Consider the following 16,212-nt stretch of genomic DNA (forward strand, 5'->3'; position numbering starts at 1 on the left):
GCTGGGGATGTGGCTCAGTGGTTAAGTGCCCCTGAGTTCAATCCCCAGTACCAAAAATAAATAAATAAAATAAGCTATAAAAAGGGCTGTGGATGTAGCTCAGTGGTAAAGCACTTGCCTAGCATGTGTGAGGCCCTGGGTTCAATCCCTAGCATTGCATAAAGGAAAATAAACAAATATAAATTATAAATATGGCACACAAAAGTGCCTAAATTTTCCCACAGTTATCTTTGTGATTACCTGAATCCTTCATCTAAATTCTCATATTTCCTCCCCATCTCTCTCTCTACTGCAGTGAAGTAAAAGAGTTTCAGAACTGTGCTTCCTTCCTCTTCATTAGCACTCTCTCCCCTGCCCTTGCTCCTACCTGAAAATCCTTGATTGACACTGGGATGGGAGCAGTAGCTGTTTTGGGGGTTTACTCTGAGAGGGGACAGGGCATCTGGACTTCACTAGACCCCATGTAATCAGCTGCTGCCACTCGTCTGCTCTGTTGGCAGGATGGTGGCAGGAAAGGCTGAGCCGGCCATGCCAGGAAGGCTTTATGTCCACCCAGATTCTCCAGCCACTGGGGCTCACTGGATGCGGCAGTTGGTCTCTTTCCAGAAGCTGAAGTTGACAAACAACCACCTGGACCCCTTTGGCCACGTAAGGAGCAGGATTACCTGACCTTGGGAGGCCAGTTCTGGGGCAGTGTTGGGGGAGGGTCAGATGGGGACAGGGATGTGGAAAATTGACTCTCGGGACCCAGCCACAGGCCTTGTTGTTATAGGCCAGTTTGTGGATGGAGCCCAGACCTGCTGATACCTATACAGGCCCCCTTCCGCTGACTGCCTGGTGACTCTGGAAAAGATCTCAGTCCTTTTGAGCCTCTTTTTCCTTGTTTATAGAGTAGACATGGAAGCCAGGTGTGGTGGCACATGCCTGTAATTCCAGTGACTGGAGGCTAAGGCAGGAGGATTGCAAGTTCATGACCAGCCTTAGCAACTTACCCTGTCTTGAGATGTAGGTCAATCGTAGAGTGTTTCTGGGGTCAGTCCCCAGTATGGGATGGGGTTGGGGGAAGAGAGGAAGGATGGAAGGAAGGGAGAAGGAAGGAAATATGGAGATTGCCATAGGAGTGAGAATTAAATGAGAGAACACTCAGGAATCATTTTGCAGATGTGAGGCTCTAAATAAATAGCAAATATGATAATGATGATGATGATCTTGATGTGATGGGTCAAATCTCTCAGCTTCAGTATTCCCAGATCTGTTCTTGCTGGAATGTGACATAAGGCAAGTAAACGTTTTAAGAATGAATTCTGAAGCTCCTCTGTGATGTGTGATGTGCCTGGCCTGAGAGCCGCCTGGCCTTGGGAAGGAAGGCTTGCTCTGGCTCCTGGGTCTACTCCTGCCTGGCTTGCCTAGGGTCTGGCTCTTGTGAAAGGATTCTGAAGCCCCTGGGATGCTGCTTTGACGTCCCGTCCAGGCTGCCCAAGCTCATTCTTTCCCCTTCTGGCTCTGGCAGACCCACAAAAAAGAACATTTTATGTGGAATTTTTTAGCTCAAGTGTGTGGCAAACAGAAGCCTGAGAGCTGATATTTTCTGCCAGGACGCAGGCCTGCCTCTCTGGACTCCTGAGGTTACTCTGGACGGGCAGGGCAGGGGCGTAGTGGGGCACAGGGCAGGGGTGTAGTGGGGTGCAGGGCAGTGGAGGCTGCGGGGGGTGCTGTGCACTAACACTCAGGGTGAGGATGGTGGGTGGGACATGTACAGCTATGTCCCTCTTTGGTGCCTCAGTTTTGTCTCTGGGGATCTGTGTACAAATCAGAATTCTGTGATCCATAGTTCCTCTTGTAAAATGCCAGCTGTGCTTCATTTCAGATTAATAAGTAGATAACTGGTAAATGGTTCCTAGTTTTAATTTCTTGGAGTGTTCAGTTCTCTGTCATTGGTGATGTGTAAATAATCAACTAAGAGAAAGCTTACGTAACCGAACTAACTCCTGACTTGCCTGTTTCATGACTCTTTGTGGTGCTAGGGCAGATGTCCAATGAAGGGTCAGCCAAATCCCAACCTCCCAGAGTAGCAGGGCCTTTAAAATGAGAGGAGAGGGGCCTCCTGGGTTTTCTTGGGTACCATCATGGCCAAGAATTCACTCCCACTTGACTCTTGACTCGCCTCCTCTGCTTGGCCAGGTTGTGGCACCAGGCTCAAAAGGTTAGGGAGGGTCTCTGTGGTGGCAGCAGGGAACCTAGATGTGGGCACATGCAACTCAATGGGACAGACTATGGGTAAGTCCAGAGCTTGGCAGAAACTGACTTTTTGGGTGACTGGAAGTACCTAGGGATCAAGCTTCTTGATCTTTTGGAAGCACAGCTTTCTTTTAGGGTTCCTAGCTTCAGGGATGCCTTGGAGGACCTTCTACCTCCCTGGCCCCCTGCAGAAAGTTGGAGGAAAAAGAGTCCAGGGTTGAAAAACCAGACTTTTTTAGGAAAGTAGGAGAGAGATCTGGCCTTCACAGTCCAGCAGTAGGTTTTCCAAGCCTGTCTTACCTCCTTGGTGGCTCTTTCTGGTTCTCTGAGGGTTTTTTTGATAATCCTGCATGTGCTGTTAAGTCTGGGCCAATGAGGCTGCTTGACAGGCTCATAAGGCCCAGGTGCCCCCTGGCCTCAGTTGCCTTGCCTGCCCCAGGCTCACTTCTTTGGCAATAGAGGTTGTACACATTTTAACTTAGCTTTCTCTTCTGATGGACGGGATATGGAACTTCTCTCTTCTCTCTTCCTCCCGACCCAGGACTTGCAGTTTATTGGCTATAGTACCCCCTGTGCTATAGGGCTTGAGGATTGAAGAAATTGTCTCAGAAGCTGAGAGTAAGGGAGAAGCACTCTGTCCTGAGCCTTTTGCTACCTAGTCTCACACCTTTTTGGACCCAGGGCTCTGGCTGTCTTATCTTCAGCTATTTGGAGCATCATGAAGAGGGAGCCATCTGTGGCCAGCAAGACAAGGGCTATGGAGGTGATTAACTTCCTAAGGACCTTGGCTTTCTGTTCCTTGGCCTGTGCTAGTAGAAGCAGTGAGCTCACATGGAAGGGGGAAGAAGTCATCCTGGGGTTGGGGTTGTGGCTCAGCGGTAGAGCACTCGCCTCGCACGTGCGAGATCCTGGGTTCGATCCTCAGCACCACATAAAAATAAATAAGTGAAATAAAGGTATTGTGTCCAACTACAACTAAAAAATAAAGATTAAAAAAAAGAAGTAGTAGTCATCCTTCTTGGTTTCTCAGTGCAAGAGCTTGGGAGAGAGCCATCTTGTACTGTGAACTTGCCTCAAACACACCTCTCCTTTTTACAGCTCACCTCCGCATTTTTAGTTTTCCCTAAAAGCTTCTAGACATCAAGGAACTTTCTCCAGAAAAGTCTCTTTGGACTTTTCCCTGGGATCCTTGTAGTATCCCAGGAGCTTTAGCAGCTGCCATCCATTGACAGCTTACCTTGGTTCCCACAAAGGATCGGGAACTCTTCCTGAGAAGGGGGCCAGACCCTGTATGAGCTGGGACTGTCACCATTGTAGTGAAGTTGCAAACCAGTTCTGGTGGTAGTGGTGGTATCATCCCAGGGTCCACCAGGTGGACTCAGTGTCTTTCTAGCTTAGAGTTCCAACTCAGCAAATTTCCTTTACCTGGGGGTGTCTGAGAGACCATGTGTCTACCCACCCTTAATAAAAACCAGGATAAGAGAGTCTGGTTGTGGGAGGTGTGAAGCAGCCATGTTTTACTAGTTTCTGAATCTTCCAAGACTCCCTTCTGCTATTTTTCTTAATTCTCTGAGGAAGGGCCCAGGGTCCAGATGAGGGCTTGGGCTTGGAGCTGGTCCTAAGTGGCAGGTGGGGCCTAGAATAGGAATCCCTTGAACCACACAGCCAGATGCTCCTAAAAGACAAAGCAGGGTTCTGACTGGCTGACCTGCCTCCCACGGGCCTGGGATGATCTTCCCACCCTCCTCACCTAGCTACTGCCTCCTGAACCTTGGGATCCAAGTTCAAATACAACTTCTTCAGGGAGGAGACTTAGGGTTCCCATTCCACACTCTCTGAGCATTAAGCACCTTTTCATCATACTTAACAGATATGTAATTTAATATTTAGTTGCATCTTTAAAATTGCTTTTTGAAGAGGAAATACACAGTTTAAAAATAAATCACAATTTTAAAAATGTTATCCATGTGACGTCTCCCTCTACTTGTTCCTCATCCATCTGGGTTTTTTGCAGTCCCTCTCACCTGCACCCCCCATAGCTAAGCACTGTTTTTAATTTGTATTGAGCATTTTCTGTGTACCTATAGGCAGAATATATAACCTCAAATCCCCTCATTTATGCACAAAAGGTGCTGAACTATATAAATGCTTTTGCTCCTTGCTTTGTAAACATGTCTTGAAGATCATTCCATCCAAAAAGAGCTGCCTGCTTCCTTTAGTATAGCCACTTACAGCTTTATTCACGGTTGTTCCATGAAGCTTTAATTCATGGTTGTTCCAGTCCTTATGGAAGAAGTTAGGTGATTTTTTCTCCCTCTCTTTTGATTAAACTTGGACATACATCATTTCACACTCTGGAGAGTATATTTGTGCAATAAATTGTCTGTTCAAAGGGTATTTGGATTTGAAATTTTGAAAATGTCACCAAATTGCCCTCCATAACATTTTTCCTGATAGGTATTCCTACTATTGCTGTGGTCTAACCAACAGGGTGGGAGGGCTTTTTTATTTTTGCCATTTTGGTAAGGAACCATAGATATCAATTTCAGTTATATTTTCTTTGTTGTGAGAGGTCTGCCTTTGGGCAAGTCATTTACTTTGGGAGGGTTGATAGGAATGCCCTTCTCTCTGCTGAAGTTGTCTTTTTGTCCTTCAGAGTGTAGTGTATTCAGCTGTCCTTCCTGAGGCCCTTCACGTTTTTTGTTAGGTATGTCGTCTTGCAGTTTCTCTTTTACTACACTTTTTCACCATTTATTTTTGCTTGATTTTTGGATGACTGTGTGACTTTCTCCCTAGACAGTCAACCACAGGTTATTCTCACCATTGGGTCCGAGTGCCTAGCCCTGGGTCTGGCAAGCCAGTGGGTGCCATTAGACAGTGAGTAAGTGGGCTGCCTCAGGGGGTGGTGTTTAGACAGAGGAGCACTTCCTTTATCAGGGGCTGCTGTCTCCCCAAGCTATGCTGTTAACTTGTCAATGGGGACCCACAGCTATAGCTATGTATTGCTCTCCTTTCTTTCTTTCTTTCTTTTTTTTTTCCTGCATTTGCTGAGCCCTGACACTGTGCCAAACCCTTGCCTGGGCTCTGGGAGATCAGGCCCACCTTCCCCAGCCAGGTGAAGGGAAGAGTGCAGGCTTGGTAATTAGTGCTGCTTCTGGCCCTGCCTTGGATCTGCTGACTGATGTTGGGCAAATGCCTTCTCTTCCCTGGTGCTCAGTCCCTTGTCTATTAAAATGATGATGCCCAGAATCCACATGTAAGGAGGTTGTGAAGATTAATTTGTTGATGCATATAAAATCCTGAGCACCAGGCCTGGCACATGGGATATGCTCTCCAGTTAATGCTGTGGCTGCCAGAGAAGTCAGGAAGGTTGTGAGGGCTCTGGAGGACCCCAGGGTTGCTATCCTGGGAGTAAAGCCCACGGCCTATCTGACCAAGGCCTCTGAGTGGACTCAAGGGCTCCCTAAACTTGGTTCTAGTTTAGATTTTCCTTAGACCAGCCACTTACCTTTCTGGGTCTTCTCAGTTTTTTTTTTTTTTTTTTTTTTTTGGTTTGGTTTTTCTTTTTAAGCTATGGATCCTGTTTCTGTCCTGACCTCTTTGCTGCAAGGCTGGGGAGGGTAAGGAGATGATGAAAAAGGTAATCACAGAAAATAAAGTATGATGCAGAATGAATATGGTTTTTTATTTTGGGGGGGGCACGGGTACTGGGATTAAACCCGGGGTGCTTTACCACTGAACCACAAATCCTCCCTTCCCTTTTTCTTTTCTTTTTTTTTTTTTTTTTTAATTTTGAGACAGAGGCTCACTAAGTTGCTAAGGCTGACTTCAAACTTACTAGCCTCTGCCTCAGCCTCCCAAGTCGCTGGGATTACAGGTGTGCATCACTACGTGCAGCTGAATCTGGTTTTAATATGTACCAAAATGCACATTTGCCCCACTGTTATGTGGCTGGCATTTAGATACGTTGTGTTCCGTGGTGGACCATAGGGCTTGGTGGGTATGTCTTTTATAGTGTTTGATTAGCACTTATCACTAGTTACTGAGCTTGTTGAGAGCAGCATGTGCCCTCTCAAAGGCCATTTGGAAGCTGCTCAGTCTCCAACCAGCTGTGTGTCCTTGGGCAAGTCATGCTCCCACCCCAGGCCTTCTGTTCCTCATCTGTAAAAATAGGGAGCTGGACTAGAATTATCTCTATGGTCTGCCTGTCCATGCTCTAATGTTCTGTAATTCTAATGGTGATAAATATGGATCTCGGTGGCAAAGCACGCTATGCTGAGCTCTGGAGGAGACGAATGTTTGGCGCTATTGCAATTGTTAAAATAGAACAGGCTCCTGAATGAGGGCCAGCACGTAATGAATCCCATTTCTGTAAAGCAATGATGATGACGGGCCCAGCCGTGTAGTGGGTTTGTTGACGTGGCTGGCCCATTTGGCCCGATACCCTCTGCAACAAATATAAATGTGAGACTCTGGCAAAGCAGTTTAATGTGGAGCCTGAGGAACTCCCAAGCAAAGCCAGGTATGTGAGTCATCCAGTTGGTTTCACATTCTCCCAGGCTGATGGGACTAGGGTTCAAGTTTACATTTGCATTGGTTCAGTGGGTAGGACTTTCCTCTAGACACCTGTCTTGGATTCCAGACCATCAGAGTTGGGAGGGCTATTGGGGGCCACTTAGCCCAAGCCTCCACTTTATAGATGGGGACCTCAGAGGCTGGAGGGGAAGAGCCTACTCTCAGGACTTGCAGCTGCTGAATAGAGATCCATAGAAGCTTCTGGATCTTCATGACTTCTCTGGGCTGATTGTTCTCCCCTAGTTCCCAGCTGGTTGTGGGAGGATTGGCAGTTTCTTTTTTCTCAGGTTTCCCTGCCAGCCAGTGTGATTCCCTCTGAAGAGGTGTGTTTAGCAGCCTCTCTTTTCCCTCATCAAGGTCTTCGTCTCATGGGCCTGTATTCCAAGGGCAAGAGGGACCCATCAAAGCTGGCATTCCGAATATAAGGCATTTACTGAACCCTGAGTACTGGCTGTAGGGCAAGGGGAGGGAATATCCAGGGCCTGCTCTCAAGCAATGTCTGGTTTCCCTGGGATCTCCAGAAGGTTCTAAGTGGGAGGTGTAGCAGGTGAAGATGAAGAGGCAGTAGATGGTGGTGGGGAGGAGGCTGTCACAGCAGCTCAGCCAGAGATAGGCCTGGACCAGAGTGCACAGAGGGAATGGAGGCTTTGTTTCATAGGCTCCCAGGACTTTGTCACTAAGTGGACCTGGAGGAGGGTGACAGTGAGGAGAAGGGGAGTTGACGGAGATGCCTAGTACTTTGATTAGACTTGTGATTGCTCAGCTGTCACAGGAGCAAGGTGGCTTCTGCCATTGGTCCTAAGAGTCCCGCACAACTTCACCGAAGGATAGTGCCCGCTGTTTGGGATTCTGTCAGCCCACTGTCCTTATTCTCCCTTTGGCCACCCTCCTAGGAGAGTTCGAATGTCCAGGCACTGGTCCTGCACTTGGGAAGCTGTGGCCTGGGAGTGCTTACAGGATTTTCTGTGCATGTGTTCAATCTCAATTTTTGACCTGAAGGATGCTTTAGAGATTATCTTGTCTCTAGTGAGCTAAGTAAAGACCAGAAAGAGGGGCTTGCTGACATTCCCACGAGGGTTTGCAGTCATGGCCTAAATCTTCTGACTCCTGCAGCCCCACCTAGATCCTGTATTGGGGCCAAGGAACCTGGAAGTGCAAAAGGAATAAAAGATGTAGCTCTTTCTCTGGAGGACTCTATAGTTCAACTGAAGGGACAAGAAGAAATGGGGAGGGGCTCAGGCTGTGGCTCAGTGGTAGAGCACTGCCTTGCATGTGTGAGGCACTGGGTTCAATTCTCAGCACCACATAATAATAAATAAGGATACTGTGTGTTCATCTACAACTAAATGAATATTTAAAAAAGAAAAAGAAGAAATGGGGAGCAACCAGGAAGACAGTGCACTGTGAGGAAGTTTCTGAACGGGGAGTTGGGAGCAGGCCCTGGGATCTGGGAAGCCTTCCAAGTTGGGCCTTCCTGGAAGAGAGATGGGCCTAGAAGGTGATAGAATGAGAGAGGAAGTCAGCACAGCAGAGGAAGTGCATGCACAGAAGTGCAGAGGCAGGAATCTGGGTGTTCTTGGAGACTCCTAGGCCACCTCTCAGGTATTCAGCTGCTGGGTCTTAGGGAACTTAGGGTCATTGTGGGATTTTGCAGCATAGTGAATAGTGCAGGGTGACAGAGTAACCTGCAAGGGCTGGGAGGTGTTTCCCTAAACTCAGCTACTCCCCTATAGGAACATTCCAGACTCCTGGAAAAAGACAGATGTCAGGCCTCCTCCGTAGGGCTTAGGTCTTCAGCCTCTGAGTTTCTCATCTGACAGGCCCCAGCTACAGGACCTGGTTTTGGGTTTGGGAAGCTCTGTACTTGCCCCTAAGAGAATCCACAGGTTTGTCGCTGAGGAGTGGTGACTAGTGGAGAAGGCAGAAAGGCTGGCTCCTGCTGACCAAAGTTACCAAGCCAAACTGAGGAGCCCAGGGAAGGCCAGAGCCTGCAGCCAGCCCCTGGCCCACCCGTGTCTTCAGCAGAGCTTGCTCCTGGGCTGTCCCAGTCTCCAAGGCGTGATGGGTATAGAGCCATCCTGGACTCAGACTTCAGCCAAAACTTGCCCCTGAAGAGCCTGACTGGCCTTTCTTTTGGCAGTCTGGTCACCAAGGAGTTAAATCTTTCACTAGGCTGCAGCCACAAGCCTAGCCCCTGAGAACCTGGAAGGGTGGGAGCCATCAGAGGCAACCCGGGGAAGGGGCACCCCCAGGCAGAAATAAAGGAGCCCAGTGAGCTGTGGGACCTGAGAGCCAGCCTGGCCAGCACGGAAACCAAAGGGTTAACAGATGTAGTGGTGCTGATAAAATGCCCCAAATTCCTGGTCCTGCCTCCCATGAGGAGGGCGTCTGGCAAATGTCAACGATAAAAAATACATTTTAATGGCACATGATGCAGTCGCTACCGTGGGGCACCGCCAAGTGAGGCAGGTTTGGAGCAGCAACTACTGTGTGTGATTCCCTGGGCTTCAGCAGCTGAGACTCCTGGGCACTTTGCTAAGCTTTGACCAGCTGGAGTGACCTACATCCCCTGGTCCATGGCCCTTGGGTGCCTGGGGCCTCTGGCATTATTGTAGGAACTTCTCTTGGTACTGGAATCTCTGACCTATGACGAGCTGTCCTCCAGCTTGGGCAGGGCTGGGGGCAGGATGGGTTGGTGTCCCTGCAACTCCCTCAGCAGGCCTCTGTGAATGCTGAGAAATGCTTGCCCAAATGAGCAATGTGATGAAAACAAAGTGGGACATCTTTCTCAGCCTCTCCCCTCTCCTCCATCCTGCAAACCCTTGGGCTCTGAAGCTGTCTTTGTTGCCAACAAAGTTAGAGGAGGCAGCCAAGCATTCACAGTGGCCTTTCCAGGAAGGCAGGTCACATGCAAGCAGGGTGGGAAGTCAGTCTGGAGGGAGACACTGGAGGGAGGTAAGTTATGTACGATGATCCCATTTTACAGATGTAAAAACAAGGCTAAGAGTAGTTGAATGACCTACCTAAGGTCACACAGTGAAGTCAGCAGCACCCTGAACTTCTGCTTACAACTCAAATTTCCCCCTACTGCACTGTGCTGAACTCATAGGCTTTTAAGCTGTGGAGGACACCAGGGAGGTCCTGGGAGCAGGTGTTAGTGCTGGGACAGAGAGGCTAAGTGGGACTGTGGTGTGGACTTGGGGCCTGGGGGCCTGATTTATTACTGGGAGCTTTAGGGCCTTTCCAGACTCAGTGCCTGTGGTTAGGCCCTGGGTCCTGGGCTTTTAGGAGGAGGAAAGCCAGCTCTGGGCCAGCTGAACAAGGTCAAGAACCGCAAGGTGGGGACCAAAGCTCACAGTGAAACCCTTTTCTTTCAGATCATCCTCAATTCCATGCACAAGTACCAGCCACGGCTACACATCGTTAAGGCTGATGAGAACAATGCTTTTGGTTCCCAAAACACGGCCTTCTGCACCCATGTGTTCCCAGAAACCTCCTTCATCTCTGTGACTTCCTACCAGAATCACAAGGTACAGCCACAACAACCCTGCAGGCCCCACCCAGCATTAGCCACTGCCACAGAGAGACCCAGCGAAGCTGAGGCAGACCCAGGCAGAGGCCTCAGAAACTTACCACGTCCCTCAGAGCAGTGAGCAAATCAAGTGACAAACAGAAAAGACTAGACACAAATCTCTAGCACAAAGTGATCCTGATCTTTGTACTTGGGGGATGAACAAAGTGCAGAAGGCAGGATGGCTGTTTCCTGCTGGCTGGAGCTGCGTAGCCAAAGTGAGGAGCCAGGGAAGGCCAGAGCCCACAGCCAGGAACTGTGAAAACCAGGAGCAGGGAGCCTGTGCGTGGTTTGAGTCTTAGGCCTTACTTTATCCTGTGATCTTCTTCCTCCAGGTACATCCAAAGGTAGGATTCTAGGCCTGCAGAGGGAGGGTAGTGGATGAGGAGAGGTGCCTGGCATGGCCTAGCCCACCTCCCACCCTGCCCCGGCTCCAGCCATCACCCTGCAGATCCTGAGTGGGCCACTCTCCTGCCTCTCTGCTCTGTCCACCTCGCCCTTCTCAGAGGGCTTCTCACATGCACACACTGGGACTGGCCAGGCACAGAGAGGCCATCGGAAGAGGGCCATAGGTTGTAGAGGCAGAAGAATGGCAAGTCAGATTTGCATTTAGAACAATCACTCGGAACCTGTTGTGGCAGTTGCACTGGAGATGGGTGACATTTGTAGGAAGCCTACTGGGAAGCTGTTACAGAGACCCAAGAATGACAGCTGAGGGACTGTAGCCAGGTGATGCTGGAGAAAGACTAGGAGGGACCAGAAGAAGCAGAGTGGAGGAGAGCCAGGGACAAGCTACATGTGACTGGCACGGCCAATGACTCCCAGCTGGCTTAGGACTAGCTGTGACTTCCCCAGAGCCTGCCTGAGTTATCAGTGTGCCTGGGCTGGGGGAGGAGGGCCACAGGCCAGCCCAGTCCTCTCTCCTCCCAGCGATTCTACTGTGTGTCCTCTTCTGACAGATCACACAGCTGAAAATTGAGAACAACCCTTTTGCCAAGGGATTCCGGGGCAGTGACGACAGTGACCTGCGTGTGGCCCGGCTTCAGAGGTGGGGCTGCCCCAGCCCTGGGATGGGGCGGGCAGACTGGGTAACCCTCAAAGCATCTTCACTCTCTTCCTGTCTCTCCACCTGTGCTCCCCCCTCCAGCAAAGAGTATCCTGTGATCTCCAAAAGCATCATGAGGCAGAGGCTTGTGTCCAGCCAGCTCTCGGCCAAGCCCGACGTCAGCCCCCTGCACGGTGCCCACCAGGCGCTGCAGCACTACCAGTACGAAAACGGGGCCCACATGCAGTTCACTGCGTCTGAACCACAGGACCTGCCTCTCAACACCTTCCCCCCCCAGAGGGACTCAAGCCTCTTCTACCACTGCCTCAAGAGACGAGGTAGTGCTCCTGATCTAGAGGCCCTCCAGGGCGGGAGTAGGGGTGTCCCCCACTGTACGTGGGAGCCAGCCTGAGGGCTAGAGACCATGGCCAGCCTCAGAGCCACCTTCCCCTGCACAAGAACTCTGGTTCTCATTTTTATGTGGCCTTCAGAATCCACACAGACAGCTTGTGGCCTTGGTGTCCCCAGATGCTGGCCCCTTGCCCAGTTCCAGGTGCTTTGCAGTCACTACTGTGGGAGCCTTCCCTGGAGGAGGTAGGAGATACAGCCAGCAGGGCTTGGCCTAGAAGCCAGGAGGAAGCTGGAGCTTCCCAGGCCATGGGTTCTTGGACCCAGGCTGTCATTTGTGAAAGCAGACCGAACCCTGGAGCAGGGAGGGTCTCAGCCCTGTGGCGGGGGGCTCTCCACCTCACCTTGCCAGGCTCCTGCACAGGCTGCCTAGGAGCTGCAGGGAGCTATTGTGAGGCAGATTGGGGGCCAGGAAGACAGGCAGTGGCACTCTGGGTGCCAGGCTCCTTCCCAAAGAAGAGCCCTGAACTGGGAACCATAATGTTCACGCTTTGCTACCAGGACTCACCCTCCCCATGGACAGAGTAGAGATAATTAGTGGTGCCTTTCCAGAACACCTCACCACGCCACTCACTTTCTCTTGGGAATGAGTCATGGGGAATTTTGCTTGCAATCCAGAATGTGACTACCCGGCAGAACTCGTAGTATCCCCTGCACCAGTCCCATTGACCTCAGTGACCTAGAGTAAGGGTCAGCAGACTGTGGACCTTGGACACAGTCCTGCACACCATGGTCTTTACAGTTTTAAGTAGTTGAAAGAAGTCAAAAGAGTACTTCATGGTAAGTGAACGTGATTTGAAATTCACACTTGAGTATCCACCGAATTTTCACTGGAACACAGCCGGACTCATATATTTACATGTGGCCTCAACTCTGCAGCTTTCCTGGGACAACAGCAGAGTTGAGTTATTGTGACACATACTGTATGGCCCACAAAGCCTAAAATATTTACTGTCTGGCCCATTGCTCATTCCTGACCTAGAGTGACTAGGTCACCTCCCAAGTCCAAGAGCTCAGTCCAAGCAGAAAGGAGGAGTTTGGCAAAAAGAGGGAGAGGAGGGATGGATGAGGGTGAGAGAGAGTCGGGTGAGAGAAGGAGCAGGTTTCCCCCCGGGTAGGTGAGGCACCTTCAGAAAGGCCAGAGGGCCAGCTGAGTGCAGGCTTTGAAATCACCCCCCACCGCCCCGTCCCGGGCCCCCCTGCCCTATGTACACACACACAGCTCCCAGAATGAATCCCTGGAGAAAACAGGAGGAGGGAGGCCAAGATAAGCTGCAGAGAAGTGTTCTTAAATTTGTTGAGTGGGCCACTACTCCAGCCCTTAGGCCTGGGTCATCCCAGGATCTCAGGGGAGAACATGTCATTCCAGAGAATTCAGCCCTCCCTAGACATGATTTGTGGCATCTTATGTCATCTTTCTCTAGAGTATCAGCTCAGCCTGAAAATTATGTCATCCTTTTCAGTTATTATCAGCTGTGTTTCTTTTAATTTTTTTATTCTGGGAATTGAACAGAGGGGCGCTGTACTGCTGAGCCACATCCCTAGCCCTTTTCAAAACAAGAGAGGGTCTCACTAAGTCACCAAGGCTGGCCTCAAACTTGCGATCCTCCTGCCTCAGCCTCCCAAATCGCTGTGATGGCAGGTGTGCGCCACTGTGCTCGGCTTGTTCCTTGATTACATAGACACTGTTACGATGGGATCTGTGTATGGGTGTTCTGTGAATGCAGCAGGGTTAACTTCCTCTTCTAAAAACAACAGAATGTGGCCTGCCACTAGCCTTGGCTTAATGAGGCCCTCCTTAGGAGTTGAGGGTTGAGGCAGAAACATTGTGGCCTTAATTTTCTGGCTGGTTCAGACAGATGTGGTCTCTGGGCCTGGTTTGGCCTGGCAATTGCCTGCACTTTCCTTGGCCAGGGCCAGCCTCATCGAAGAATGCCGGTGCACACTGGGGCCTCTTCCCATCCCCAGAGTCAGGCTGGCAGAGGATCAAAGCTGTGTGCTGCCTGGCTTAGCACATCACTCAGTGTCCAGTGATGTGGTGTCCCCCACGGCCTTTGAATAGGCTCCATAATCTGACCACGTCTTGGCTGCCACCACCTTATAAAAGATGGAGCTGATTAAGATGATTCTGGGAGTGCCACTTGGGGCAAGGGCAGGCACTGAGTGACAAGCCACTCTTCCTGATTGTTTCTTTGTCTTCCAGCAGACAGTGCCCGCCACCTGGACTTGCCCTGCAAACGGTCCTATCTAGAAGCTCCCTCTTCGGTGGGGGAGGATCACTATTTCCGTTCCCCCCCTCCCTACGACCAGCAGATGCTGAGCCCCTCCTATTGCAGTGAGGTGACCCCCAGAGAAGCCTGTATGTACTCAGGTTCAGGGCCTGAGATTGCCGGGGTGTCGGGGGTGGAGGACTTGCCCCCGCCTCCGCTGAGCTGCAACATGTGGACGTCCGTGCCCCCATACACCAGCTATAGCGTGCAGACCATGGAGACTGTGCCCTACCAGCCCTTCCCCACGCACTTCACCGCCACCACCATGATGCCTCGGCTGCCCACCATCTCTGCCCAGAGCTCCCAGCCGCCGGGAAACGCCCACTTCAGTGTCTACAACCAGCTGTCACAGTCTCAGGTCCGGGAGCGGGGACCCGCTGCCTCGTTCCCTCGAGAGCGCGGCCTCCCCGCCGTGTGTGAGCGGAAGCCGCCCTCGCCACACCTGAACGCCGCCAACGAGTTCCTCTACTCCCAGAGCTTCTCCCTGAGCCGGGAGTCCTCCTTACAGTACCATTCAGGCGTGGGGACTGTAGAGAACTGGACTGACGGATGACTCCCCGGGACCTTGTCAATCCACCATTAACCTCTGTGGGTGGCCCGCGCCACCAAGGAACGCGGGGAGGTATTTCAGAGGGTGCGTCGGCCTATGTGCTTGTGCCTGCATGGATGTATCTAGGGAGCATCAATCTTCTGACACATCTGAGGCCATGGCAAAAAAAAATTTGAGTTATTTAGAGGTTTTAATAATATAATCTGATTCACTCAGGGGCCCGGTGGTGTCTCTGCCCCAGGGAGAGAGTCTCTGCTGGGGCAGGAGGCCTCTGTGCACACCTTAGAGTTCCTGGCCTGCAGCTTGCAAGGGGAGCTGCAGATCTTGTGGGGTTGGGAGGCCCCTTCCTCTGGCTTCTGGAGGTTCTGTGAGACTTATTGAACCTCAGAGTGTGCTTTGGAAGTAGAGCTGGCAGCTCAGTTAGTGGCCTGGGCATTGACTTCCAGAGCTGCATTGACATCCAGGGTCTGCAGGATGACTTTCAGGAAGGGCCATGGGTATTTTTAAAGTGGGTTTTTTCTTCTTTTTTTCCTACAACAGGAAGAGAAATATAACTAATAGCATCTTTGTCATCTTTCAGGTTTTGTTGTCAAGTACAAAGCCCTTCCCCCTCCTTCCCCAACATGCAGTCTGGTATATAAGTCTGGTATATAAGACTTGGCCTGGGGCTGGGGATGTGGCTCAAGCGGTAGCGCGCTCGCCTGGCATGCGTGCAGCCCGGGTTCGATCCTCAGCACCACATACCACCAAAGATGTTGTGTCCGCCAAGAACTAAAAAATAAATATTAAAAAAAAAAATTAAAAAAAAAAAAAAGACTTGGCCTGTCAGGCACCTTGTGCACCCTACAGTCAGCAGTTGTGAAGCACACCTCACCTGGCAGCATCCCCCAGAGACCACATCAGAGCTGATGTCAGGCAACTCCTGGGCCCGTTCTGCTCCCAGAGAATTCATGCCTCTGGAGCAAGAGCCCAATAGGAAAAAAAAAAAAAAAAAAAGCAAACTGCAAACTGACAAAAATTCATTTCTTTTGGTCAGTCTAGCCAATGAGCTTAGAGGAGCAAAGATAATTTTTCTGCAGTGGGGTGATCTCATAGTCTTTGGCCCTGTTCTTTAGCATTGAACGTCACCAGACCATTGGGGTGGCTGGTGTGAACTCGAAATCAGATTTGGGAAATCACTAAATTTTTTGCATGTTGAATAGCTATTTATATATTATATAAATAAATAAATAAATATATATTATATATCTCACAAACGCAGGCCACATGTCAAATTCAGCTTTGCTTTTTTGCAAATGAATAAACTTAATAAAAATTAATGCTGGAGGGGGTATTTTGGAAAGACATCTATTTAAATTTTTATTACATGTTTGATGTTAAAAACTAAGAATGGTTTAGATAAAACATATATTATATAAACACACACTATGGATAAAGCTTTATTAGAAAACACATTAGCTAACAGGTGATATGGAACTTCAAGTGTTTTGTTATATAGCATGGACATTTTATTTTACATATCAGAACATAAAGCCATCTTACAACTGTGAAATGT

At 50.0% G+C, this 16,212-nt stretch overlaps 1 protein-coding gene across 3 annotated transcripts in view; it reads left to right on the forward strand.

Moving 5' to 3' along the window:
• Positions 1–15,268, forward strand: part of TBX4 (T-box transcription factor 4) — a 29,797-nt gene extending 14,529 nt beyond the window's left edge. The window contains exons 5-9 of one of the 3 annotated variants that reach the window (XM_081271804.1): positions 501–648; positions 10,191–10,343; positions 11,344–11,432; positions 11,532–11,767; positions 14,041–15,263. In XM_081271804.1, the coding sequence (XP_081127930.1) occupies positions 501–648; positions 10,191–10,343; positions 11,344–11,432; positions 11,532–11,767; positions 14,041–14,660 (1,246 nt within the window). In that variant the 3' untranslated portion in view covers positions 14,661–15,263. Of the gene's footprint in view, positions 1–500; positions 649–10,190; positions 10,344–11,343; positions 11,433–11,531; positions 11,768–14,040 lie in introns of all 3 variants that reach the window. The other 2 variants (XM_081271805.1, XM_081271803.1) reach the window with 2 other exon arrangements.
• Positions 15,269–16,212: the final 944 nt, after the last annotated feature.

This window comes from Spermophilus citellus, assembly GCF_964194105.1.
Source record: "Spermophilus citellus genome assembly, chromosome: 17".
In the NCBI taxonomy this organism is placed as follows: Eukaryota; Metazoa; Chordata; class Mammalia; order Rodentia; family Sciuridae; genus Spermophilus; species Spermophilus citellus.